The 25,404-nt window shown below is 51.2% G+C and overlaps 1 protein-coding gene across 4 annotated transcripts; it reads right to left on the reverse strand.

The window, feature by feature from the left end:
• Positions 1-1,019: 1,019 nt before the first annotated feature.
• TFRC (transferrin receptor) lies at positions 1,020-18,039 on the reverse strand. Of its 4 annotated transcripts, none has more exons than XM_064385603.1 (19): positions 17,791-18,039; positions 14,492-14,561; positions 13,218-13,431; positions 12,398-12,617; positions 12,069-12,212; positions 11,239-11,332; positions 10,745-10,867; positions 9,443-9,538; positions 9,160-9,299; positions 8,631-8,800; positions 8,202-8,321; positions 7,516-7,601; positions 7,347-7,410; positions 6,917-6,984; positions 6,493-6,560; positions 6,030-6,111; positions 5,171-5,395; positions 4,565-4,705; positions 1,020-4,299 (listed from the first exon to the last, which is right to left on the reverse strand). In XM_064385603.1, exons 2-19 carry the CDS (start codon positions 14,522-14,524, stop codon positions 4,057-4,059), a joined length of 2,331 nt encoding a protein of 776 aa, XP_064241673.1. In that variant the 5' UTR covers positions 14,525-14,561; positions 17,791-18,039; the 3' UTR covers positions 1,020-4,056. The 4 variants fall into 4 exon arrangements, with proteins under 4 accessions (XP_064241673.1, XP_064241675.1, XP_064241672.1 ...); XM_064385605.1 differs by lacking the exon at positions 17,791-18,039 and adding an exon at positions 16,451-16,512; XM_064385602.1 differs by lacking the exon at positions 17,791-18,039 and adding an exon at positions 15,996-16,126.
• Between the last annotated feature and the right edge of the window lie 7,365 nt (positions 18,040-25,404).

Below are 25,404 nucleotides of genomic sequence, written 5' to 3' on the forward strand. Positions count from 1 at the left end.
GCACCGGGGACGCGGGCTGCCCTGCGCTGCCAAAATCCCTGCTCCCAGGTGAGTGGGAAGGGGCTGTACCCGTTCCCTCTGCCCCGGCGGGGCTGGCGCTGCCCGGCCGCTGCAGGGCTCCCGCTGGCCCGGCCCGGCCTCTCGGGACACTTTGCAGAGTTACCGCAGGGAGAGAGCCCTGCCAGGCGCGGGCAGGAGCTGCGGGAAGCGACGTCCTTCCAACAAGTAAATCATCCCCGGGGGAAGAGGAGGGACCAGAGCTATGCCGGGACAGCCCATAAAGCGCGAGCTGGGATCCTGGAGAAGCTGCCGCTCACAGTGCGATTTCAAGGGATGAGGTGTTTGTAAAGCACAAGGTGAGACGGGCATGAAGGACGGGGGAGGACAGCAGAGAGAAACGGAACTTATTTTAATGCAGAGCCCCAAAACCGTGCGGTCTCACTTGAGCAGGCCTCGGGGGCTGAGGCTGCTCCTGCCCTCCCAGAGCTGCCCCAGGCTCTAAGCAGTATCCACACTTGCATCTCTACGTTGGCCTACAGGACCTCCAGGATGATGAGGGGCAGGAAATGGCAGGAGCAAGTGCTGGCTTCCTGGGACACAGCCACAGACAGGCTCCTCCAGCCACCTTCTCAACAGCAGAAACGTGCAAGGCCAGGGCCAGGGGGAAACCTGACATTTCATCCTTCTCCCATCATTCACCCATACAGCACAGGCTTTTCAGAGTCAATGCTGCGATGGAGAGGCAGGAAGTAGGATGTGAAAGGAGGGCTTGCATACAGTTGTGCTCCTCCACCTCATTACCAGAGCCTGCAGTTGTCTGTGATAAGGCAGGACACAGCTGAGCAGCACTGTGAAGTTCAGATTTGCTACTGCACATCAAGGAAGTGATACTGGAGCTGCTACATAGCAGCCCTGCTGGATCAGGACAACAGCCTCCCTCCAGCTGCCCAAGCTCCCCCATGGCCACAATGCCACAACAGCATCATGGCTTTGCAAGAAGTCACAAGAGAAGGTGAGTGTTCAAACTTCAACATCTTTATTAAAGCAGACAGCAGGTAATCCAGAACCTCACAAGACAAACTGAGTGTTCAAGCTTCAAAAATACTTTATCCAAGCAAACAGCAGGTAAATCCAGAAACAGTTTAGCACCCCACAGCAGTCAGATGCCAGCACTGAGCAAGGCATCCCAGTAGTCACAGCTGCGCTGTCTGTCCAGGAGACAAGCTTTGTCTTTTGTCTCTCTCTGCTGGCTATAAAGCACAAAATTAATTTTGACATCGAGATGCATGCAAACACCACAGTGAGGACTCCGAGACAGCAGCTCTTAGATGCCATCCAGAGAAATGTCACTAGAAACTAGAATGTCAGAGATAACACTAACACAGACAGGGCTGTAGGAAGTTAGAGAGTTAAGAGAAGTTAAGGAAGAGCAACAAGTTGCACAAGCCTGGGCATCAGGTTTCTAGAGACCGATGAAAATCCAGCCCTCCAAGCTGGTGAGCACTGAGCTCAGTAACTAGGCTGGGGGCCAGTCCCTGCCCTTTCCTTGCAGAGCTCCAGCTGAACAGTGTTCTTTCCCTCAAGGACTACTGCTGGGGCTCAGGTCACTCGCTCAGGTTAGGTTTAAATGCCAGATCACACTGCAGAGTTTAGGTTAAAACTAAGCTGCGGGTTAGGTGTAAATGCCAAATCAAACTGCAAAGTACAGGCAACAGCCCCTGGGAACAGGCAGCACAGTTTAGCAGGTGTCACACATCAGCAGTGCTCAGCTTCAGGTCACACAGCAGAGCAGCACCATTAGAGAGCTGACACTGATTTTCCTCTCTCCATTCAAGACCCAAGGGGGCAAGACTGGAATTTCCAGCCAGAACTGGAGAGTGAGCAGCCCATGCACACACACCAGCACCCTCCCAGTGCCACAGCAAGCCAGCCTCTCCAAGTGCTACATGTACCCATGCAGAGCAGTGACCAGAGCCCTCCACACAGCTGTCAGCCCCGAGCCCTACATTCACCTTTAATTCCTCAGGTCTTTGTAACTAATTTGAAGGAAGTTTACAACACCACAGAGCACACAGTCTAACTTGCCTAGTTTCCACTAAACACTCAAGCGCCACTCTTGTGACTGAAGGCAGGAAGCCAATTCAAGACAGCACAGCTATTTGAAACAGTTCAGCCTATGGAGAAGGAAGTGTCTAAGGATGTACACAACAGACTGAAGATTGTATCTGCATCACCACAGGAGAGTGAAAAAACAGGACTGCAGGAAATTAATCCATGTTAGATACTAACCATCAAGCTTCGCAGATGACATTGCGTGATAAGCATAGAACAATTATGGGAAACACTGTCCCCGATAATTACGTACACCCATAGTGCAACATATGGAGGTCACTGCCTCCGATATAACACTGTGGTAGGCAAAAACTACCTTGTTCTTTACACATTATGGGAGACACTGCCCCCGATAATGTCAGTTAGGTTTCATGATACATAAGGTACTGGAAGTTTGCAGGAAGCTGCCATTTAGAAATCGTGCCAATGCCTAATCTGATGTACAGGGAGTTTCTGTGTGTTGCCACAGGTGGAACTAGGGCTACACAGCAAGGCCCTCTGGTGGGACCAGGGCCAGGAAGGAAGCTGTGCTCCCTGTGAGAGCACACAGCATCCAGAAAGGGGAGCAGGAAAAGTCTGAAGCCCACAAAGGGGCACAGACCCTGCAAGGAAGACAAATTTCTAGTATTGCAATTTCCACCCAGGTTTTCAGCATTTCAAGGATTACTTCGGAGCGCAACCTGGAGACTCACTACTACCAGGTTTGCACCTTCAAGTTGCTTCCAGAGGGGTGTTTTTGCCACAGAAAGCTTAATTGCTAGTTTTCCAAAACTTTTTGAGGTTCTTGTTTTGATTATTTTAAATGCAAAGTTCCAGTATCATGTTTGATTGTAATAGCAGATGCTGCTTTATTCAAAAACGACAGTATAACTGTCATAATTATGGAAGGCACTGCTTCCGATAATTATCTTCTATAAAAAAACACACCATTTATAGTGAACACTGTCACTGATAAATAAATAAAGAAATAAATATCTCAGTGCCAAACAAGAGCCAACCTGCAAAATGACATCAGTCAAACAGAGTTTGGCCAGCAAGAGACTCGATTTCACACAAGGCCCCTGAAGCAGCAAGGTCTGAAGTGCCAGTCTAAAGACATTTCTGCTGCAGAACTTGCTGAGGTGCCAGCCGAGGATATCAAGGGGACATTGGATAATCTTTGGGTCATTTTCCCTGGGTATCGATACCTACCTTGGCAGAAGCAAGCCTGCAAGATGTCACTGGGACCCTGCTGTTGAGTAAAGGCAGGCAGGCACTTCAGAGCTTGCTGATAATCCAGCACTTGCGGGCTATTACTACATTGTTTAATTTCTGAACTGCACCTCCCTGCCGGAGAAGGGATCCTTGTTACAAATGTTCAGAGGAATACATTCCTGTTTTGTCACTGTTTAGGTGGCCAACAATTAAAAGCCTGAATAGATGAGGTACCTCCCCACTCAAGGTACCAGTTCAGGAAACACCTGAGCTCTTAGTTTTTAAGTACACTGGAGCGGCTGTACATGACTGGTTTGGACTGAAGTTAGGTGGAAGCCTGGTCAGAGGAGACTTCATGGTAATCTTAGTACTGCTTTAAAACTGTCTCCTTTGAATTTGTCAAGGTGAGATTTAAATTTTATGCTCAACTTTGGTCAAAAACATTTTGTTGCCAGAATATCTACAGGAAAGTAATGCCATGTTAGGGAGTGGGTTTCACTTTAGGTTTCAGGGGGTTTGGTTAGGTTTTACGACATGTAAGGTACTGGAAATCTTCAAGAAGCTGCCATTTAAAAATCATGCCAATACCTGATCTGAGGTACAGGGAGTTGGTGTGTGTTGCTATAGCTGGAACTAGATCTACACAGCAAGGCCCTCTGGTGGGACCAGGGCCAGGAAGGAAGCTGTGCTCCCTGTGAGAGCACACAGCTCTCCTGTACCTTAGACGGGTAATCCAGGCGTTTGCTGTGTCTAGATTTCGTTGTCTGTATTCCAGATATCGCCCACTAAAGCATTGGCAGCCCCTTTAATGGTCCAGGTCGCCAGGGCCAGCTGCTCTTTCAGCTCATTCAGATCCACGCTGGTCTTGTTGACTGCCAGCTGCTCCAGGTTCTCCAGCAGACTCTTCAGGGTGTGTTTGCCTCTGCCGAAGAAGATGTGGCGGAAGGGAGTATCTTTTGGTGAGAGGTATGGAGAGAGGAAGTCGTATTCCACCTGAGCAGAGGTGCAAACAGAGGGTTATATCACCTCCCAAGTTTTTCTTTCCTGATGTGCCCCAACACAAGCTGCCAACCTCTGATCCCCACTCAGCCCTTTCCCACAGCAGTTCTACCCTCTCTCATAGCAAGCCATCATGTTGCCACTAAGCAAGTGGAAGAGACACCAGTCTGCACAGTGCCCACGGCCCTTAGGGAAAGGCCCATCCCAGCCAGCACTCTCTTCCTTTGTGAAGGAAGAAAAACCAGTTGAAGATACCCACCTTCATCATCCTGTCATTCAGGGCTCTGCGGACAATCCTGTTTTCCCTGTCACTGTTTTCGATGTCTCTTCTCAGTGCATCTGCAGCTCGCTGGAAGTCTCCACGGGCAAAATACAGCCAGTTCAAGGTCAGCCCCAGTTCCTGCAAGGGAGGAGCTGTTAGCAAACCTGATTTTCTTCTTTTGCTGCTCTCTTACAAAAAGAAAGTGTTGGGCTTTTTTTTTTTTTTTGGCAGTTTAGCCAAGTAGCAGAACAAGTTCCTGGCAGGCTCTTCTGAGGTCATTCCCTACCCACAGTTTCTTGTGAATTTTCAGCAAAGGTGCAAATGAGATGGAAAGCTGCACTATGCTGTGAATGATAACTGGAGAAGAAACTGTTCACATCCATTTCCTCAGGAGCTCATGGCATCCACATCAGCTAAATCTGTCTGCCAGAGCTACTCTGCCTGCACTGCTCTATAAGGAACATTGATTCTGGTCACACTTCGCTACCCTTTTATGTCTAAAGGGGAAAGGTGTTCATCCTGTTGTATCTACTGGCACAGGGCCTTACTAGCACATGGCTCCATAATCATTCAGGGATCTGGTGAACTCAGAGTCCTTCTAACCTTCACATTGGCATTGACGCGCCAAAGCTTCTCCTGGAATGACAGCAATTCGTCACTGTATCGATCAATGTCCAGGAAGAGCTCATGGTCATGGGTCAGCCTGAGAGCTATTTGTCCAGCAACTTCGGCAGCAGTAAGCATGAGAGAATACAAGTTGTCAGTCTTCCTTTTCAGGTTGGCCAAAGTGTCCTCAGTGGTGCCCAAAAAGGCATACTCGTCACCTTCCTGCAAGAAAGAAGGTACTGAAGTTAGCCAAGAATGCTTTTTCCAGTCAAGACTTTTTTCACCCCCCACCAAAGGTTACTTGTTATGCCCACCACATCCTATCTCCCTGAGCTGCTAAGGAGCACAGACTCAAGTGGCATAACTCCAAAGCACTGGGAAGGGAATGGAGCTCTTGTATCTCATCCCTGACAGCTTCCAGTGACCAGCAGGATGCTCTGCTCAGTACTTGCTCAGGGCAGTGATATCACTTCCACAATGCCCTCTGCTTGCTGACCAGCAGGCTGTAGAACAGCCTTTCACTGATGCAGCAACAGATTGACATCTTTATGTTGCTTTTAGCTTCTGATTCATTGACATCTGAGCCTCCAGAGAAGCGACTGACCCCTCTCCCCAAAAACCTGCAAGTATTCAGTACTTTGGAACAGAAGCTGTAGGCCAGCCTTGTCCCAGGAGCAGTCTTGACAGCAAGTACTGCCACAGCCACCAGGTCCAGAGGCTGCACCTCCTCCCTCTGAGAGGCTCTTCCAAGGACACTGAGCTCAGACAGCCCCTTTTGCCCCACCGTCCTGGAAAGCAGATGTCCTTACAGCACTCTGCATGGAATGAGCACACCAGGCAAGCACACATTACTTACATCGTAGAAACCAAAGGAAACCACTGGGATTCCCGAGTAGGCCAGAAAAGGGTATGCTGTATTATCCAGATCAAGGGGAACACTGCAGAAAATAAGCACTGAGTAGTTACCAAGTAGTTTGGGCACCCCAGGAGAAAAGCTGCAAGCTCTACAATTGAAGCTTTGAGCCAAGAGAACTCTAGACAAGACTGAAGGAGTCCCAACCAAATCCCTGGTCCTACTTGTCTATTCCCTGCCACTGGCCTTGGTACAAGGCTGTTCTTGTCCTGCAGGAAGGTGTCTGGGCTGCCTCAGCCAGCCTGAGGCAGCACAGTTAGTGCTGTACTGTTAACTGTTAACACCTGCCTAACCCCACAGAAGGTAGAGCCCACCCCAGACAGCAGTATGACACTCCAGCAGAATCCATATTGTTTGCTCCTTTATGGAGATCTGCTTTCCCAAAGAGATAGATGACAATACTTACACTTTCTTTATCCAGTCAAGGCCAACTCTGTTACCCAGGTTATCCAAAGCGTTTGCGGGGTCCTTTACCTGCACAGAGATGGGAATCACTGCACTTGTTCTGACATCTGCTTGGGTTCCCAGCTCCATCCTGGAGCTTACACTGATGTGCAGATGCCAGTCAAGCATGCTCCCCTGACCTTTCTCTACACTGGCATATCTGCCACTGAACTGTGGCATTTGCTGATTTTAGATTCTGCATGTGTGAACTGCAATTCCCAGAGCGCAGTTGATTTCAGACAGGGCCCCTTCAGAATCCCATTTTTTTCTCCTAAATAGGTCTTTCTCCTGTCAAGTAGGCAAAGAGACCCAGCACAGCTTTGTCTGCTTTCAGTTCCTCCTTAAAACCACAGTCACCTTGATCAGATCAATGCCCTTTAACTCACCCTCTTCATAACTGTCTCCAGCAATGAGTACAGCAACGGGCTAGCAGAAATCTTTATGTCTTTGGAGCCTGCAAAAAATGAAAGGGTATTTCACATAACTGGCACAATCAACACTACTGCTAGAGCTGCCAACCCCTGATCTGCAGCTACAGTTGCCAAAGGACCTTCAACAGACACAGGACAGTCTACTGGGATTTAGGAGAGTTGACTCCTCATGGCTTAGGCTATACCAGCCTCCCAGCTTCAATGACAGCAGGAGACTAAATAGAGTCATGCCAATCTTCAGCCAAACACTCTCCAATCACCTCCTGGCACAGCCCCCATTCCTAGAAGTTAAGAGATATCTGTTCTATATTAAGGGATATATGTTCTATATAGCTATTCTAGTCCCACCCAATTTCAAGAAGTACTTGAAAGAGCAGCAGGTTACCCAGGACTGCAGTATCCAAGTTGATGTAAGTGAAGGCTTTGGCATGCAGCGTGGTGGAGTATCCCTAGAACAAAACAAACATTTTAATAACGAGAAGTAGCAGTCCAATGTTTAATCCACAGGAAAAACTGCACAGCCATCCTGCAGAAGTCTATTAAATAATCAATACCTCCAACCACTCGGTAGCACCCACAGCTCCGTACTCTCCCGCACTCCAGCTAGCAAAGATAATGCTGCGCCGTGGTTTGTAGTCATCTGTAAAGAGACAGAGACTGAGAGGTCTGCCCTTTCCCCATGGAGATGCAGATGAGCACTGCGGGCCTGGGATGATGAATTGCCTGCTCCTCAGACAGCACTGCTGCAGAGAAATGTGCTCGTTGCATGGACACTGTACCCTGCCCCCACACGCTGCAGAACTGCGCAGGAGAACAATGCTGTCTGCATTTCCACTCTGTTTTGTTTAGCTGCCTGAGCCCAAAATTAACCCTGGAGACAAGTGTGCTCACACTAGCTGCCACCATGCAGTCCCCACTGCTCCAGCTGGTCAGATGCTTCAGAGTTTCCCCACTTTGGGCCTGGCAGTCCAACAGACAGCTCAAGTTTAAGGTTTGTATCCCATGTTATCCAAGGACACGCTGGTAATTGAGCCATGCCAGACAGAGGCAGGCAGTCCCTTAGAAGTGAATGCTCACTGCAGATAAGTTGCATTGCACAAGTAATAGCTTCTCAGGAAGCTTTGTCAGATTCCTTAAACCTTCTAAAGGACTACTTTGGAACTGGGCTCTCCAATGTTACACAAAGAGAGCTAGACCTGCATCACCTCCCACCCTCGTGCTTTTGTTCACAAATATTTACCATTTTTCACCACGTCTGAGATCACGCGGGCAAGTTCCAACAAGATGGCAGTGCCAACTCCAGCCTTGGCTGCTCCTGGTCCCCAGGAGTCTCTCTGGGCTCCAAGCACAACGTACCGATCTGTAAAGGAGACAAGATCAAGACCTGAGCTGCAAGATTCAGACTGCAAACACCATTTATGAGAAGAGCAGCTTTCAGCTTCTGTACTAGGAAGAGAGTCTGCAGTCTGATCCCTGAATCTGGCACACTGAATGCTTTCATTAGCCTTTCCCTGGCAGCATGGTTCAGATTTCTCTTTGATCCTCAGGGGAAGGCCTTAGTTCTGCTGAGAAAGAACTGTCATCTGTCTGGGAGCAGCTGTCCCATTCCAATGACCACAGAAGAGGAAGGGTTCCTCTCAAAACTGAGACACAATGCAGCTGCTGTTACCTGGTTCTTCAAATCCCTTGATAACACCAAAGATGTTCAGAATCTTCCTATCCACCATAACGTTGTTCACAGTCAGTTTCACTGTCATCTTGCTGCTGCTGCTCACTGTCACCTTACATCCCATGATATCAGCTGTCCACTCCTGAAGGCATTTATCTCCATCCATTTTTCTGAGAGGAAAAGAAGATCCTTTGAACTCATTGTCCAGCTCTGATCTTGTTTAGCTATTTTGTTAAAAATGCACACCTGCAACTGCAGGTGCAGCCTTGTTCAGGGCCTGCCTCGGAGAGAGTTTGCAGTTCTGTACCACTAACTATGCAGGGAGGGGTAGAATGCAGAGGCCAAGAGAATCCAACACTAGACTAAGTTCAATCTTTGAGACATGGACACAAGTGACTCTTCTCCAGCCAGTTCCAGAACATGCTCTCTGCCACACACAGCAGAGAGCAGCAGAGAGCTCTGTCTCAGCTCTCAGCACCCTCACTCCTGGCCACAGCACCTCAGCCTGCATGACAGCAGAAACACTTACCCAAACAGTCTGGCTGCTGCTTCTCTAGAGATAGTTTGAACAGGAATTTGAGGTAGTCCAGAAGATTCCACTGGTGGGAACTGGGTGTGGTTGAAAGAAGGGAAGCCAGGGGTGTAAGGGTCTCCAGTTCCAAGGTGGGCCTGTGAAAAGCATGAGGAGTCCTCAAGTCTCACCAGAGTCCAGCAGTTTTGATCTACACAAGGGCAATACTGGACTGCCCCAGGCTGCAGCCCCAGCCAGAGAGGTTCTCAAGAACAAACAGGGGAAGGAGTTACATACTCACATGTCCAAAGGGGACATACGAATCTGCCCTCCTATCATTTGAGGGGCCTGGGTACATCAGGGCACCAACTGCTCCTTCCTTTCTGGCATTTGCAACCTGCAGCAAAGAGAAACATTCAGTGTACATGCACACTGCAAGCAAGGGGAGTCCAGGAAAGAAGATGGAGAAATGGTATGAAGGGTTGTGCTTTTCAGTGCCCAACTCTGCAACAGATTCTAACAGCTACCTGACAGATACACAAGGCAACTGAATCCCAGCAGCTCAGCCCTACTCCAGGCAAAACTGTGTCTAACATCCTTTTGAACAGTTATGACACACCACAGTGTCTCAGTCTATGATTCTTTCAGTTCATACTTGCTCCCTGGAGCAGCTTAAAATGTAATATTATTTAATTTTGATTACACTCCATCTGTTTTCCCCAGATGTGGTTAGTCTCAAGACAAGCAGCCACTGGAGGCTCATCTTCACAAGGAAAATGGTGGCAGAATGGACTAGCCAGGTCCCTGTTTAACACACCTACAACTCAGCTCTGGTATGCCACTGGTACAAACACTCTTGTACAGCTAGACACCAGTTTGGAAAGTGGGAATGGGATTGGAGAACCAGTGACCACATTTTTTAGAAGCACTTTCTGGCTCTGCCTGTCTCAGATGGACTCAGCCTTGTCTGCAGGCAACTGCAAAGGGTCCTGTGCCCCAGCCCCCCCAGAAGCACCCATCTGAGGAGCAACTCTGGGTCGGATATGGAACAGGCTTGCATATAGAAACACTTGGATGCTTTAGCCTGCTTAGCTATTTGGTTCTGCTCTCTATGGAGGGAACACTACAGCAGCATGCTTGGCCACCAGCTGGACACAGGACCAGCACTGCTACATGGTTCAACAGTCAGCAAGGGCCCAAGTGACACACTGCAGCCAAGCTTTGAAAGTATCCTGCTACAGCAGCAAGAGGTGTCCTGGAGGCAAGGCTGTCCTGCTTCTGGCAGCCTTATGGCTGTATCTAGTGATATCAGCCAGCTCTGCTCCCAGGCTGGCTCCCAGCCCCACCACTCCAGAGGCCTGGTTGTTCCAGCAAACTGCCCGAGGCCAAGAAGAATTGCACCACAAACAGTAACAAACTCTCAGCCTCAGTGTCCAGACCTGCACATGGAGCTTTAGTGCAAACAAGCAAGACCAGGCCTGCAGAACAATCCTACATACATGAGCTCTACAGACCTAAAAGACATACCTCTGCACCTCAAAGAGTAGGAAGCATAGCTTCCTGCTGCCAAGTCTAGCCAGGCTTTAGGGCAGACACTGCTTACCTTCTCAGCAAGTGTTATTTTTCCAGCTCTGAAGATGATTATAGCTCCATCCATTGAAACACGCATATTCCGTATCTTCTGAAAATCTTCTTTCCGTCCATAGTTCACATAGATGGGTTTGCCCTGCAAGAGAAACACTGGTTATGAATGCAGCAGTCCAAAGTCAGCAAGATACCTGAAAGAGCCTACAGAGTCACTGTAACAGTGACTCCTGTTAACAGTAGGGAGCTGAGGCTCAGCACTGTAAACTGATCCAGTGCAAGACGCCCATTGGAGCGGCACTCCTGCCAAGGTTCCTGTCTGGATTCCAGCAGGGAAGTTTAAAGTTACTCCTGCATCTTGCTGCAGTAAGAATGTTATCTGGGCCCATTCCGCTCTCTGACCACCCCACCCAGCTCTCTCAGCTGGGGAGGGCTTTATACACTCCCTATCTTAAAGGGATTTATTTTTTAAGTGTACAGACACATTTCCAGGATTCTTCTGGAGTCACTTACAGTAACTGTGCCGCTCTTGCTGTATGCCACATATGCATCAGGACTCTCCAACACTTCTTCACCATCTTCTACAATGACCACTTGGTTCTTGCTACTGTTAAATGTAGAAAGACAGCATTATACTCTTTCACACAAGAACTTAATTAGCTCAGTATTCTGGGTCAGTATTGTGACTGTATTCAGTCTGTGCTCTAACAATTCTGATCATGTCAATGGAGCCTGAAACAAGCAAACTCATCCCAGGTACTTCCATGCAAAAATCTCTGGAGTTGGTCAGAGACATTAATGAAGGCTGATTTCCAAGACCAGTAGCAGAAACAATATCTGCTTCCAAGACTCGCAGTCACCTCCTAAGAGAAGCTGAGCAAACTCATTTCCCCTGACAAAAAGGGGCAAGTAAGACATGAGGGAATGAGCTGTCAGACAACACAATACCTACTGACACCCTCCTGGGCTACTGGAGGAGCCACTGCCAGATGTGCAGCCCTGTCTGGGTGACAAGACAGTCACCTGTGCCAGCAGTTTTAGACACAGGGAATCTGCCTTTCAGCCGAGTTTTCACTCAAGTTTGTTTTCTCTTCACTTCCTAAGCATACTTGGAGGAAACAGCTGCCCCAGGAAACATCCAGAGTGTTGCTTCCAGACCCTCTGGATTTAGAAAGCCTGAGAAGAGGCAGGAGCAGTTATTGCTTGGCTAGATTGAGGTTGACTTTGCAGAGTGGTGACTGGCTCACAATTTTCACATCATTTTAAGCAGAAATCACAGGTTTGCTCGAGACTACAGGTATCCATGCTATATGAATGAGATGTGCACCTCTTCTTTAACGTACCTGCCTTTATCCTGCAGCCTAACATAGTGCTCATCATTCCACACGTCATCCAGGCGGAAGCTGGTGAACTGGTCATGAATGTAGCTGGCAGTGCTCTCATCTTCCACCTTGCCAGCTTCAAAAGAATTCTTGCCTTCTCTTTGCCTGTAGGTAACAGATATACATATAGCTTAGGCTACAGCACCAGGATGCAGTGCAACCTGCAAAGCCATTTAAGCCTGAGTTTAAAACACACCACCTTGCATAAGCTTATTCTCCAAACGAGCCCAAGTTCTGCTCACAGGCTGTGCCTCTCTCAAAGCTCTAGATAAACTTTCTGGAACCGTTACCTCAGGCTGGCCTCAAGACGTGCAGTTGACAGTTTAGATGACAACATGTTTCTTAGGTCAGGCCAGTATAAGATACGTGGTCCAGAAACCTCTTCTTCCTCCATTCCATCATCTGAGAAGTACGATGCAGTAGGAGTCATCTCGCAGTTGCCACTTCCATCCAGACACCTGTTAACCCTCTGTGTTCGTCCACGATAACTCAAGTAGCCGATCAGAAACCCTGTGGACAGAAAAGGTATTTCTTTGTGCTGCAGAAAGATGACTGAACCCCACTACACAGCTTCAGAGTTGAGATACATCTCTGCTCTCACCATTTTTGACTAGCTGGCTTACCCAAGGACAGACAAATATGCAGCCTGACATTTTGCCTGAGCTGGCATGTTTAAAGGGGCACTGTAAATCTGATCTTGCACTTGGCAGAGTCCCTCCAGCGCCACTTGGGAAGGAAAATGATCACTTTAGGCCAACAGCATTGTTAAAACCTTAAGAGACAAGTACCAAAGACTTTACTCATCTGTTGACCCTTATCTCTACAGAAATGTTAGGAGTTAATGGAGGGAAAAACAAAATTATGTTTGACCTATGATATGGACTAGTTTTCCCTTCAACTAAGTTGCAGTTCTCCACAATCAAACTCCACAATTCTTTGTGCCAGTGCTGTACCCTAAGTTTGATCTAGACATACTTAGTGACAAGAGGCTTTGCCTGGATCCCAGTGGTTGAATTATCTCTGAAAACAATACAGACTGAAATTTAACCACCTCAGATTACATTCAATACCCAAGTCCACTTCATGCAGTTGCCTCCCACCCTTCCTTACCAATCAAAAGGAGGAGGAGAGCTGCGATGATTACGAAGCAGAGGTTCTTGCCATTCCTCCGTGGAGGAGGCATGCCGGCATGCAGGTGCTCTGGCCTCCCAATTTCCCCTCCTTCCTCCTCATCAGCAGCCAGGTTCATCTCCACGTGGCTGTTGTCTCCATCCGTCTGCCGGGCAATGCTGAAGCGTGTGTATGATGTTGGCTCGCCACTGAACTGTGTGGAAAGGCAGTCAAGAGATGGAAGAGTTGGCTACACCAGCCTGCAGTCCTTGCAGTCAGCTGCACCTGAGCTCCAACCCAAACACTGCTGGTTCACCTGCAGCTGCTCCAGTGCAGCGAGTGTTTGGGCTGTCAGTAAAGTTCACACTCAGACCCACTCAGGGTCTCCAGAGTCTATTTCTGCAGTTCCACTCTGACCCACAGCACCCACAATGAAGTGGCTGCCTTCTCATATTTCGGAAAGGGCAGCACTGCAGTCTGTCCTAACACTCTCCCTGCTCAGCTGCTCCACAGCTTGGCTCCCTCACACCTGAGGCATGTCCTCACACAGAGGACATGCCCCAACCCTACATATCTCCCATTCTTGCTCAGAGACCAAACCACCACACTCTCAGTTCTAGCCTTGGGTCATTTCACAATCCAAGCTCTCTAGGACCAGCAGGCTTGGCTGAACAAGTTCCTGCATATTTGTTTCAAGCACAGGTTGCTTTCAAAAGCTGGACTCGTGGTTGAATTCCCACCCCCCAAGTAACAATAGAACACATGTTGATTGTCCCAGTAGGCATCTGAAGGGCTTCCTCAGCAGCACTTCCTCCTGCAACTTTATTCATGGCCCAGCCCCCCTTTCTTAACAGCCCTCAGAGACCCAAAACACGATAGCAGCTAACGATAAACCCACCAGCACTGAACTGCTTCAGCCACTTCCTTATCATGGCCAGCTACTTGCACTGACATTTGGCACCCACACAGCAGCACCTAACGCTGCTTTGGATTCATCATCTTCTCCAATACTGATACGTAGTGATATTTATTTGAACAAACATAGCTCACTATCCATCAAATATCTTTCATACAGTTCCACCAACACAGCCACCTGTTGCACAGGACAGCTGTACTCAATTCTACAACTCATGTATATTCAAATAGATAACAAACTGCATGGAAAAATATAAAAATAATATTATACAATCTCATACACAGATGTTGTTGAACCCTTCTTCTGCAGAATCATCAGCCCACCAGGAGACAAAGAGCATTGGGGTACCATGTCTTACCAAATTAGAGATTGCTGCTCTGGCATGATCCATTGCCTTCTGGACAAATGCAAACCAACTTCACCAAAGCCTGGAAGTTCAGAATACAACAAGGTTAGGCTGTTCCCCTGCCACTACACTACACACCTGAGGTCAGTTACTGCCACTAAGGCACTGCCTGCCCATGGATTTTCTGTGCATACTTCCACCTAAGTCACCACATTAGTTAACCTGCATGAATGAACCTTGAATGCAACCTAGAGGTTCCCATGGCAGTTGTAAGCTCCAGTCAGCTCTTTCTGTTGAACTTTGGGCATACTGACAGGCATACAAAGGAGGAACACAGTCTCCAATGGCTAAGTTCAGCCTAGGGTCTTATTAATGGTGGGGACATCTCCATTTAGGGAGTGCTGGCAAGAGGCATTTACTCAACTGACAGACTCAACACAGACTCTAGATATCTAAGGTTCCTGGGCTCCATCTCAGTGACGGGAAGAGTCCAGCTGGAAGAGAGAAGTCACACAAGACCAAAAGGCAAAGGCAGCACAAACTCCAACCCCTGACAAAACACTTCTAATACGAACATCTCTCCTAGACAGCGATGTTCTCATCAACTTTGTGAAGGCAATTTCTGTCTTGAGAAGTCTCTGAAAACCACTAAGAGCATCTTTCCAAAATAATTTCAGCAACTTTTAAAATTCTAAGTTCTCTGCAAACAGCAAACATATCTGAAAGGTAAACTGAAACTCATTTACTTCTCCATTTCTTCCTGAAAAAGATTTGTAATTTAATGAGTGACCAGACAGGTGTTGAGGTTGTGAGCAAGCAACCTGAGTATGCCCTCAAGCGCCGCCGCTAATAGGTGCTCTGGTCTTCAGGTGCACGTGGATTAGCTCTACACCTGGGAGCTCTGCAAGGTTTTATTTGGAGATCAAAGGTTAACAGTGGCCATTGCTTATTTCACCTTTTATTTAGGGCAAGAACACCTGGAAGTGAAAGCCCGACACATTCGAGAAGCCTTCCCCAAGTGACAGCCTGAGGCCGCAGGCTCCGCCGGGGCACGAGCGAACCGAGCACGCGGAGGGTCTGCTGAAAGGAAACCCGGCAAGGCGCAGGGAAGCACAAAGGGCCTGCGGGCATCGCACCTGGTAGGGATGCCGACCCGAGCCCCTCCAGCCAGGCCCCGACCTTTCAGCAACACGGCGAAGAGAAGAACAACAGCGAAAACCGAGCACGCTTGAGCAGCCACGCCGCGGGGCTGGGCGGCTCCGCTATGGCCACGAGGGCCCGGCTGCGGAGCGCCAGATAAGCGGCGCGGGCGATAGGCGGCAGGCCGCGGGCACGTCTGCCCCGTGCCCGCCGCGCCGGGCCCGTCAAGGTCGCGGGCACTGCCGCATGCGGCGCGGCCCCGTGCGCCGCCAGGGCCCCCGCGCCGTCAGGGCCGCCGGGGCCTCCCGCCGTCCCCTCCCGCACCCCGCTCCCCGGCCTGCCCCTGCCGCCGCGCCCCGGCCCCGCGCCCGCTCACCCGCAGCAGCTCCAGCGCCGCGCCGGGCTCCACTGCGGCGCCCGTGGCAGAGGCAAGGCGCCGCAAGATTGGCCCGGGCGCGGAAGGCTCGGAACGCCTCTGTGGGGCGAGACGGAGCTCCGCCTCCTCCTGAGCACGTCCCGGCTGCTGCGGCTGCTCACGGTGCTCATGCTGCTGCGGGTCCGTGTCCCGCCGCCCGTACAGCCCACCCACGGCTCGGCCGTGTGCCCTGCCTGGCCTTGCTGCGCACAGGGAGCGGAAGAAGCACAGAGTCATAGCGGAGAGCTTCGGATCACCCAGTCCAGCCACAACCCAGCATCACCACTGTCACTGCTAAACCGTGTGACCTTTTAAGCACGCTAGGAGTCACGACTCCATCAGCTCTATAGAAACCTATTCCAGTGCCCGAAACGGCGAAAAACAATTTTCTAATAATTCTAACAATTTTCTAATACCTAATCGGAATCTTCCATCTCAGCTAAAAGCCATTTCCTCCGATCCTCACACTGTAGGTATGGTAGAAGAGACTGGTCCCCTCCTCACTACAACCTACTTCCTTTATAAAGAATGAAGCTGCTCACTTTATAAATTGCCTTTAGGTGCTCTTGGTACGGTGATGGAGCTAAGTGGCATCTGTTTCATTGGGTGCAGACCAAGTCCCAGCTTCCCCACAGAAGGGCTGGAGGTGGGGCAGGGAGATGAGGTTAACAACTCTTCGTGGGAAGGCATGCTTGTACCGCAGTAGAAGGAGGAGTGGATCACAGATTCAGCATTCCCACCCTCTCAGCATTTTGAGGGATGAGGGCAGGAAAAATATTTTCCTCCCTGGGTGGTGCAAACAAGACACAGGACTTGCTCTGGCTTGGGAGGCTCTCAGCATCCTCAGGTCCCAGCAAGTCTCATGTGCTCAGGGCTACCTTTTTAGATCTGAATGGGCAGAGACACCCGAGGTGCCTTTCCTTTGTGTTGGGCTGCACAGATTGCTATTTTATTTGTACAAGGGGAAGCATGGCAGGTATTATGACTTCCAGCCCCTAAACACAAGAAGTATGGACAGCCTGCGTCAGGACACAGGCTGTGGCCCACCGTGAGAGAAGGTCACTGCTTCCAGCCTCAGTCCTTCAGCTCAGGGCATCCCTCAAAAGCATGTCACAGCTACGGAACGCTTCAAGGTTCGTGTGTGTGCATGTTCTGCAGTTCTGTGCTCGTTTGTCCCTTGCTCATTAGAAAAATAAATCAGTAGGCCCGGATTATTGCCTCAAATCCTCTCCCAAGAAAGAAGGATGGGAGCAGAAAGTTTGTAGTTTGGCAGAACACATGATTGCAAAGCGGATTACGTTTGGTGAAAAGCAATACATTCCTGTGCTGGTAAAAGGGGGATTAACTAGACCTGAAATTCAGTGTGGACCTCTGGAGACAAGTCTGTAAAGTGTCTCTCAGGCAAGATGTGCTGGCGGACCTGCCAGTTCTGTTTTCCAGAGGAGCTCTGAGCCAGGCTCTCTGCTCTAGATTCATCCCCCAGCAGCTGTGATGATGCCAGTCATGGGAGGGAAAACCATTGTCACCCGGCGTGTGACTGACCCGTGGTACACGGTGCTGGCCGGCGCCTTGGTGGAAGCACAAGAGGGCTCAGAAAGAGCTTAGATCAGCCCTGCAGGCTGGGTGCTCCGATCATTTCCCACAACAGCCTGGATGCAGCCTGCTGCTCAGGAAAGCATAACCCGGGGGAAAACCCGCAGCTCTGCCCTGTTTTTATCCTCCTCCTGGGCTCCCCCCCAAGCCCTCAGCTCTTTACCTGTGCACACCGCGCCAGGCGCAGGGCGGCGATTCCACACCGAGGGACACCTGCAGGCTCCGGGCGTTCCCTGGAGCAGGGCGGCGGTGCGGGCCGGGCAGGCGGCAGTGGATTGGCGGCTGCCCGCGTTCTCGGCAGGCCGGGCAGGCGGCAGTGGATTGGCGGCTGCCCGCGTTCTCGGCAGGCCGGGCAGGCGGCAGTGGATTGGCGGCTGCCCGCGTTCTCGGCAGGCCGGGCAGGCGGCAGTGGATTCGCGGCTGCCCGCGTTCTCGGCGGGCCGGGCCTCCCTTCCGGCGGCGGCGGGGCGGGAGGTGCCGCCCGCAGCCCGGCCCGCCCCGCCGGGCCTGCTGCAGGTGTGCGCCCTTCCCAATCTCAGCCGCGCTCGGTTCCCCATTTCTACACGTGCCCGGAAAAAGAGAGCAGAGCTGCTATTCTAGAAACTCAGATATTTTTCTGCCTCAGCTGGTTTTGGCGGTAAAATACCTTAAAATGAGTGTTCTTCAAAAGCAGTGTTGTGTGCCCCTGAGCGCCCTTCACCTTGCAGATGACTGGCTGGCTGTCAGTGCCACCTCTCTGAGGGACACCTGCTGTTCACACAGTGATGCCTGTACTGCTGGCAGTACCGACCCCAGGTGCTCGGGCTGCCCAGAACAACCAAAAATCTTTGCGAGGAACAGAGAGCAAAAATTGGGAAATAGATGAAGAGGAAAGAGGATGTAGGATTGGTTACTGCTGACTTCTGATCTCTCTTCCCATCACAGGGTGTTCCTTCTCACTGTGGTTTGGCAAGCCAAACTATTTGGCTATTTTAGTAGATGTCCTCTGAAGTCCAGGGGGATTTGTGAGTCCTCTGACCCAACTCAAATGACTCCACATGCTTTTGTACAATATCTCATGATGTGCCAGCATCCTTCCTCTGGGATGCTGAGAACATGTCATCAAAATATGGTTTCACTTCAGTTTTGCAGCAGGATTTGGTGATCCTTGTTGGTCCCTTCCAACTCAGGATATTCTGTGAAAAGCTGGTTTCCAGCAGCTTATCACAAACAATGTTGTGAGGTGACTTGAACACTTCTATGGCAAGAAATACTGCAACTAACATGGCTCTTGAGTCTGGAAGGGATGGAAAAGCCAAGAACCAAGTGCTGGAGTGTGGTGCTAGATTGGATCTGCTGTTGGGCTGAGGTCAAGGGCTGTGGGACATGCAGTGGTCTGTGGGGTGGGAGGTGGTTGTAGGGCTCCCATTGGCTGTGCACTCCATGGAACAGGGGCTATGTGGCACTCCAGGAACCCCAGGATGCAGGGCCAGAGAGGCAACAGGCATCTGGAGACAAAAGAAAGACTTTGATCTTCTGCCCTGAAAGGCAACTGCTTCCTCTGGATCCCTGTCACTCAGAGGAGTGGCAGTGCCAGCTCCAGCCTTCCTGGATTTGAGGGATACACTGACTGTGCTCCCATGTCACCTCATGGCTTGCACCTCATGGGTGAAGTCAGCTATTATAGGTCCCAGGAAGCTGAGAAATCTAGTTTTACTTTCAGTGTCAGAATCATACTGCACCCCCTCTACTACCCTAACCTTCTGGGTTAGGTCTGGTAGGCAGGGCTCCCAGGAGAGCCTGCCCTCTCTGTTCCTGTCCCACTAGCCAAGAGTGAATAGCCAAGAATTTCACAGCACCACGAGTATCCCCATCCTCCAGAAGACTACATATTTTGGCTTTTGCTGCTGCATTTCTCAATTGTGCTGGCAAAAAGTGGGTAAAGTAGTTGGGTATGATCCTCTAGGAAAAGCCATCATACTGCCTTGGAGAATGTCATTCCATCCTGCTCTCTCCCAGCAATCCAGGCACCCACAGCCATGTTTGGGAGCTGTTGTTCTTGGCCACAGCCCTGACACGTGCTGCCATGCAGGCTGAGGAAGGAGAGGGACTGTGACAGGCACTGGCATGTGGGAGAGGATCTGCTGCCTCTTCTTGTCCTGTAGCAAAGAGGCTGTGGAGGAGGTGAGGGAAAAGGCACTTAGGAGAATGAAAACAGCTGGCCACAGCATTGTTGTCCCTTCAAAGGAACACTAATCTTTGCATCCTTCCTGGGGAAGCACCTGGGGCTGGGCTGGCTCTCCTCATTTTCCACAGCTGGCCTGGAGAGGAGACAGCACCAAGCACCTGGAGGAGAGATGTGGGGCTGAGGACAGTGTGGGCTCTTGCTCCTGTAAAGATGCTGACCTGGGGTATCCCATGGACCACCCCCTCAAAATCCTCTGGGATTTTTTTTTTTTTTGCCTTCCTGCAAGGTGGAGGCTTATCTTCCCATCTCTCCTATCACACGAGGAGGGATGTGGATGCAGTGATGCTCATTACTGCTGCTCTGCTTGCTCATTACTGCTCCTCCTTGCGTGGAGGCCCCGCAGAGAGGCTCATGCTTGGACACTGCCCCAGTGGGACTAAAACAGTCCGGCTCTTTTGGCGGGGCTTCCTTGCTTGCAAAGACTGGGTTTCACTGAGATTTTAACCACCAAGTCATGGGGAGCCCTCTGTGCTCCTTGCACCACCCCACCTTACCTACAGGGAGAAGGGCGGACTGTTACCCGCTCCGTGCCTGCCCAGAGGGCACGGAGAGATGAGCGATGATCAAAGAGCTTCAGCACCTTTCGTGTTGCCTGCTGCCTGGCAGTTACCTCTGCTGGCAAGCTCTGGCCCTCTCCAGGGGCAGAGCAGCAGTGCCAGGACACCCTTGGGCATGCGGGGCACCGATACCGCTGCTGCCAACAGCAGAGTGCCCGGCCGCGGCCAAGGCCGGTGCAGGCCTGTGGGGCTGTTGTTGACCTGGAGCCTTCACCCCTGTGGGGTCAGCCTGGCAGAGTCCCCGCTATCTTGGCAGCTGCAGGAGCCGGGGCCGTGTGTCCCTGCTCCGATAGCAGCTCTGCCCCTGAGCCCGCCTGCCTTTATCTGCGGGTCAGGGCGGCTGTGGCAGCGGGGCTGCGGGGCTGGGGCCTCCAGCGAGTGTACAAACAAGCTCAGGATGTGAACACAATAGCCAAGGACCGGCCTTTGAAAAGCAGGGGGACATCAAAGGTCCGTCTCACTCTGCAGTGCCGAAAAAGCCCGTGTGTTTGGTGGCTACCCATGGACTGGCCCCGGCACAGGGGGCCAAGGGTTTGAGTGAGGGGAAGTGGAAAGGGAAGAGAGATCAGCGGGGAGAGAACACAGGAGCTGGGACACAGTCATGTGGGTTTCTTCCTCGAAAATGTGGGCCTGTCATGAATTCCCTTGGTGCTCTTTGTTCTGGCTCGTGCTGATCTGGAGTGCTGTATCTGGAGTGTAGTGCACAGCCCCTCTTTCTCCTTTTTCAGTGCACCTCCAGGCAGGTCACCTTTGTGAAGTGCTTCGTGTGCAATTTTGTAAGCACTTCTCTTGAATCAGCATTTGCTACAGCTGAGGGCTGTTGGGGTTTTTCCCTTCCAGACTTGGTGGTTAGAATCCTAGAAAGCCAGACATACATTCACAATGAGGTGTTTTGGTCAAGAAGGCCAGCAGGAAAGTTATTGTTACTTAACAGCCTTGGGAACAGCTCTGTGCAATGCCTTGGACAGAGCCATGAAAGGACGTGAAGATATGGTGACGGTGATTTGCTTAGTGTGCTGGACATGTGCCTGCCTGGCGGGGTCCTGCAGTTCCTGCTGTACTTTCCAGCAGGATCTGGTCCTGCAAGAATCCCTGGCTGCTCACTCCTCTGCTCCAAAAGGGCCTGGAAAGCCCGGGAAAGTTTTGCCTCCGATTTGCTCTGCAGCGTGTGCACACGTTGGTGCTTTTGGATAAAAGACAGCCTGAGCCTGCTCAGTGGGAACCACCCTCTGTGATAAGGGCACATGTTGACTTAGAGATTAGAACTGTCCACTGCTTTGTTTTTTTATAATGTGCATTTATTGGTCTAAGCGGTGCAAAGGACACAGGAAAAGCACAACATAAAAAAGCCAGTACCGTGTGCAGCATTGCAGGCTCTGAGGGAGAAAAGGTGTCCCTAAGAGGGCTGGATGATGGTTCTGCTCTTGGGGAGGGGCTGCAGCCTGCAGGTGCTGGCCCCAGGCATGTGGGAGCAGCAGGAAAAGCCAGCACCTCCTCTGTGGATTTGTGATTGAAGGGGTCTCATGGCCCTTCTTCTCTTGATGCCATTGTCAGGGTAATTAAATGCTCCCAGGCAAGTGCCAGAGCCTTTTGTAAACTGAGAGTTGGCTTTGTCTTGTTGACCTGCTTGTTTTAGGGTAGATAATCTTTCATAGCAATATCTGAAAACAAAGAGGGGGCTTTAATTGGGGTAGGATTAGCACAATGGGGCTGGACAGAGCTTTCTCACTACCTGCTAATTGCCTCCTCTCTGCACTGGTGGCAGCTGCAACACCTGCCCCGGGCTGCCGTGTGCAGGGGATGCCATGTGCCTGGTAGGTTTATTTATGGAGCAGAGAATGAGATGTGGTGTTCAAACCAGGGTATCTTAATTTGTCTCTGGCAGCCAGGGATGGGATGCTTTCGTCACTCAGGTGTTTCACACAGCTCTGGGGGGCTCATGCCTTTCTCTTGTGTTGTTGTGGGGTCCCAGGGGCTGAGCTGAAACTCATGGGCTGTAGTTTGCAGTCAGCCCCCACTGCCAGACATGGCAGGCAGCAGACATGGTCTATATAAATGTGAGTCTGCAATTGTTTTCCCTGGGACAGGAGAACCAGGTCAGTGCCTCAAGGGCAAATCCCCCAGGAGGTGTGTGCCTGGGGAAGGCCTGTGACCCTCTCAGCTCTTGGAACAAGCAGCCTGTGCTTCAGCCAAATTGCTGACCTTCCCACGCCTGCTGGTCTGCCCTGCAACAGCCTCCTGTCCCTGGCAGGCACTGTCCCCCCAGGTCCCCTTCAAGGACAAATGTCCGTGGTAGGCTATGCGGAGGAGAAACTTTGCCTGTCGCCCTCTGTCTTGGCAGGCATCCTTTGGGATGCACACATGGCAGGGCTGGGCTCTTGCTTGGTGGGAAAAACTGACTTTACCCTAGGGGAAAAAAAAATTAGTTTGTCTTGATGTGGCCTGAGAGCCAAAGTCTTTCCTACAGCTAGAAAAACTCTCAGGTCAAATTAATGGAAACAACTTCCCCTGCTCTCTTCCCCACTCCTCCGGTGAATAGTGGGCTGTTTGGTTTTAGCTCCTGACTCTTAGTCATCTGTGGTCTGTAAAGGCATGGTCAGCAGGGACTATTTCTAACACCAGCCTCTCCTTCAGCTCTGCTTGGCTCAGTATGTCCACAAGAACTGCCCCAGAGGCTGCTGAACCCCCTGTGCCAGTGCAGGCTCCCTCCTCAGCCTCATGCCATCGTGGAGTTTGCTCACTGTCATTACCCCTCTCTGGAGAAAGCACCTTTCTTTGCCTGTGCACATCCCGGTGGCTTTCATGGCAGATGTGAATTTGGAGGTTTTATTTATTACCCAGTGGTGCAAACATGGCAAAGGGGCCCAGGGTGATGTGCATCTCTCCTAGTGATGCTCCAGCCCCCCCTTCTCTTCCTTATCATTTGAACCTGGGGCTAAAAGACCCTGTCCCTGTGCTTTACTCCACAGCAGGGACTTGGGGAAGAAGTGACACGCAGGAGAGAGGCTTGTCCAGGGCTGAGTGTTGCTTGGCTGTCAGCAAGAGCTGGTGATGCTGGGCCCCCACCACCCTCTGCCTCAGCTCCCTGCACCCCACAGGGTACTGTGCCCACGGGTGTGGATGCCAGCCAGGTGGGCAAACCCACGTGTCCCACACAGGTACATTGCACACACGTGTAATGCACATGCACACCCCTACCACACATGCACCTCTCCAGGCATGTCCACCCCTCCCATCCCTCTGCCCCCTTGCCTGCCAAGGCAGGAGGGAGCAGGCAGCAGATGGGAGTGCTTCCCCAGCACCTTGGTGTGCATCTGGCATTGGCAGAGGTGACAGGCAAGGCAGGGAAGGTGTTTTTCTTTTTTCCCATTGAGCTGTACTTGGGATGCTTTCCCACCTGCGATGGGAGGCAAAATCACTCGAGGACAGCTGAAGAAGACCCACCAAGGGCTGAAGGCTTTCCCCGAGCAGGTGGGACTACTCCCTGTGCCTGACTCAGGTGCTTGTGGGTGACCCCATGGGGTGGCTGGGGCTGGTGGGTGAGTGTCACAGAGCTGGGAAGGCTCAGGGTCATCAGGGAGCAGCACCTCCCTTCCTCAAACACAGTGTCTCTACTGTCCATCTGACTTTTTAAAGCCTCAGCATTTTCCCCCGTGAGCTTCTTGCAAGACAGACGAGTATGAAAATAAAGCTCCTGACCAAAGAAAACGCTCACAGCCCACTCAGAGGGTGTGTTAACCTCATCATTCACCACAAGCAAACATCAGGAGTGACGTGGTTGCTTTAGGTAGCTGTAGCAGAAAAAGGCCCCTCTGTTTTTCAAACAAGGTGCCTTTTCATTCAGAGGTTGAGGGTGGCTCTAAGAAACCAGTGGCATGTCACTGGGACACCCACTGGAAATGCAGATGTTACCTTACGGCAGGAAAAGACTTTTCTGCATCCAAAGCCTTGGAGCAGGCAGGAAGCAGCTCCCAAGAGTGTTGACCGTGGTATTTCCGCAGGATCCCCCCAGCCAGGCTGGGACTGCTGGCCGTTTGTTCGTCCCCTTTGAAGGACACAAAGCCCTCATCTGAGCCCCACAGCTTGGTCACTTCCCTTCTGGCCCAGGGCAGTGCCATCGGACATGGAACTGCTGGGAGGAAAAGCAAACAGAAAGGGGGCCAGAAGGGCTGGACAGATGACTGGGGTGTTATCAGGTACCCCATCTGTGAGGCTCTCTTGAAACGGGAGAAGGCTGGGGCCATCAAAGCTGCTCTGATGGCCTCGATCCAGATCATAGAAAGGTTTCATCCAGCTTCTGTTGGGCTTCTTTCTTCTCATGGTGGGCTCCCCTTCCTCCCAAACCAGGGACAGGCCCCACTGTCTTCTTCCTCTTCTCTGTCTGGGGGATGAGCTGTGCAATGCTGGGCATTGCAAAGGGCAGCCCCCTGGCCCGGGGAGCCCCTTTGGTCATCTGTGGGGCCAGGGGACCCTTGGGTGGGCCAGGAATGGTTGGGAAGCATGATTGAGGCTATGGCATGGGTGATAAGCCAGCCTGTGGGGAAGAGTTCCACTCTTGGGGGCACACCCATCCCAGCTGATCACAGTTTATATGCGCTGTACAAGATCCTCGATAGTGTAGAAAGTCACATACACGTTTGTGGGTGTGTGTGTACATTATGTGTGGCTTTTCTGTGAACATATGCACATGGTCAAATGATCTCAGCAGTTTTGGGAAGAGGTGTCTTGCTGACCTGAACTGCAGCTGGGCTGCTGAGGGCTCACAAGCTGGTTCCCTGTGGGGTGACCCCTTTAGGTGCTCTGGGACAGACACAGTGATATCCTTGTTGTGCCAATCTCACTTCTCTTCCCAGCCTGGCATCAATGGCAGCCTAGTCAGGCTGGCAGCATCTGTGGTAGCACCCAGACCTTTATGGGAAGGGACAGGGGTCCCTGGGGGTGTTGCCAGGGCTGTGCACAGGAGCTGGTCCCCCAGCTGTGGCAGAGCAGTGTT

This window comes from Passer domesticus, chromosome 11, assembly GCF_036417665.1.
Source record: "Passer domesticus isolate bPasDom1 chromosome 11, bPasDom1.hap1, whole genome shotgun sequence".
Classification (NCBI taxonomy): domain Eukaryota; kingdom Metazoa; phylum Chordata; class Aves; order Passeriformes; family Passeridae; genus Passer; species Passer domesticus.

Excerpts from the sequence above, each read along its gene's own strand:
- TFRC (XM_064385603.1), bottom strand. The coding sequence starts at position 14,524 with ATGGATCATGCCAGAGCAGCAATCTCTAATTTG. Across the intron at positions 12,618-13,217 it reads TCTCCTCCTCCTTTTGATTG|GGTTTCTGATCGGCTACTTG; the intron begins GTAAGGAAGGGT and ends TTCTGTCCACAG. Across the intron at positions 4,300-4,564 it reads TGAATGACAGGATGATGAAG|GTGGAATACGACTTCCTCTC; the intron begins GTGGGTATCTTC and ends ACCTCTGCTCAG.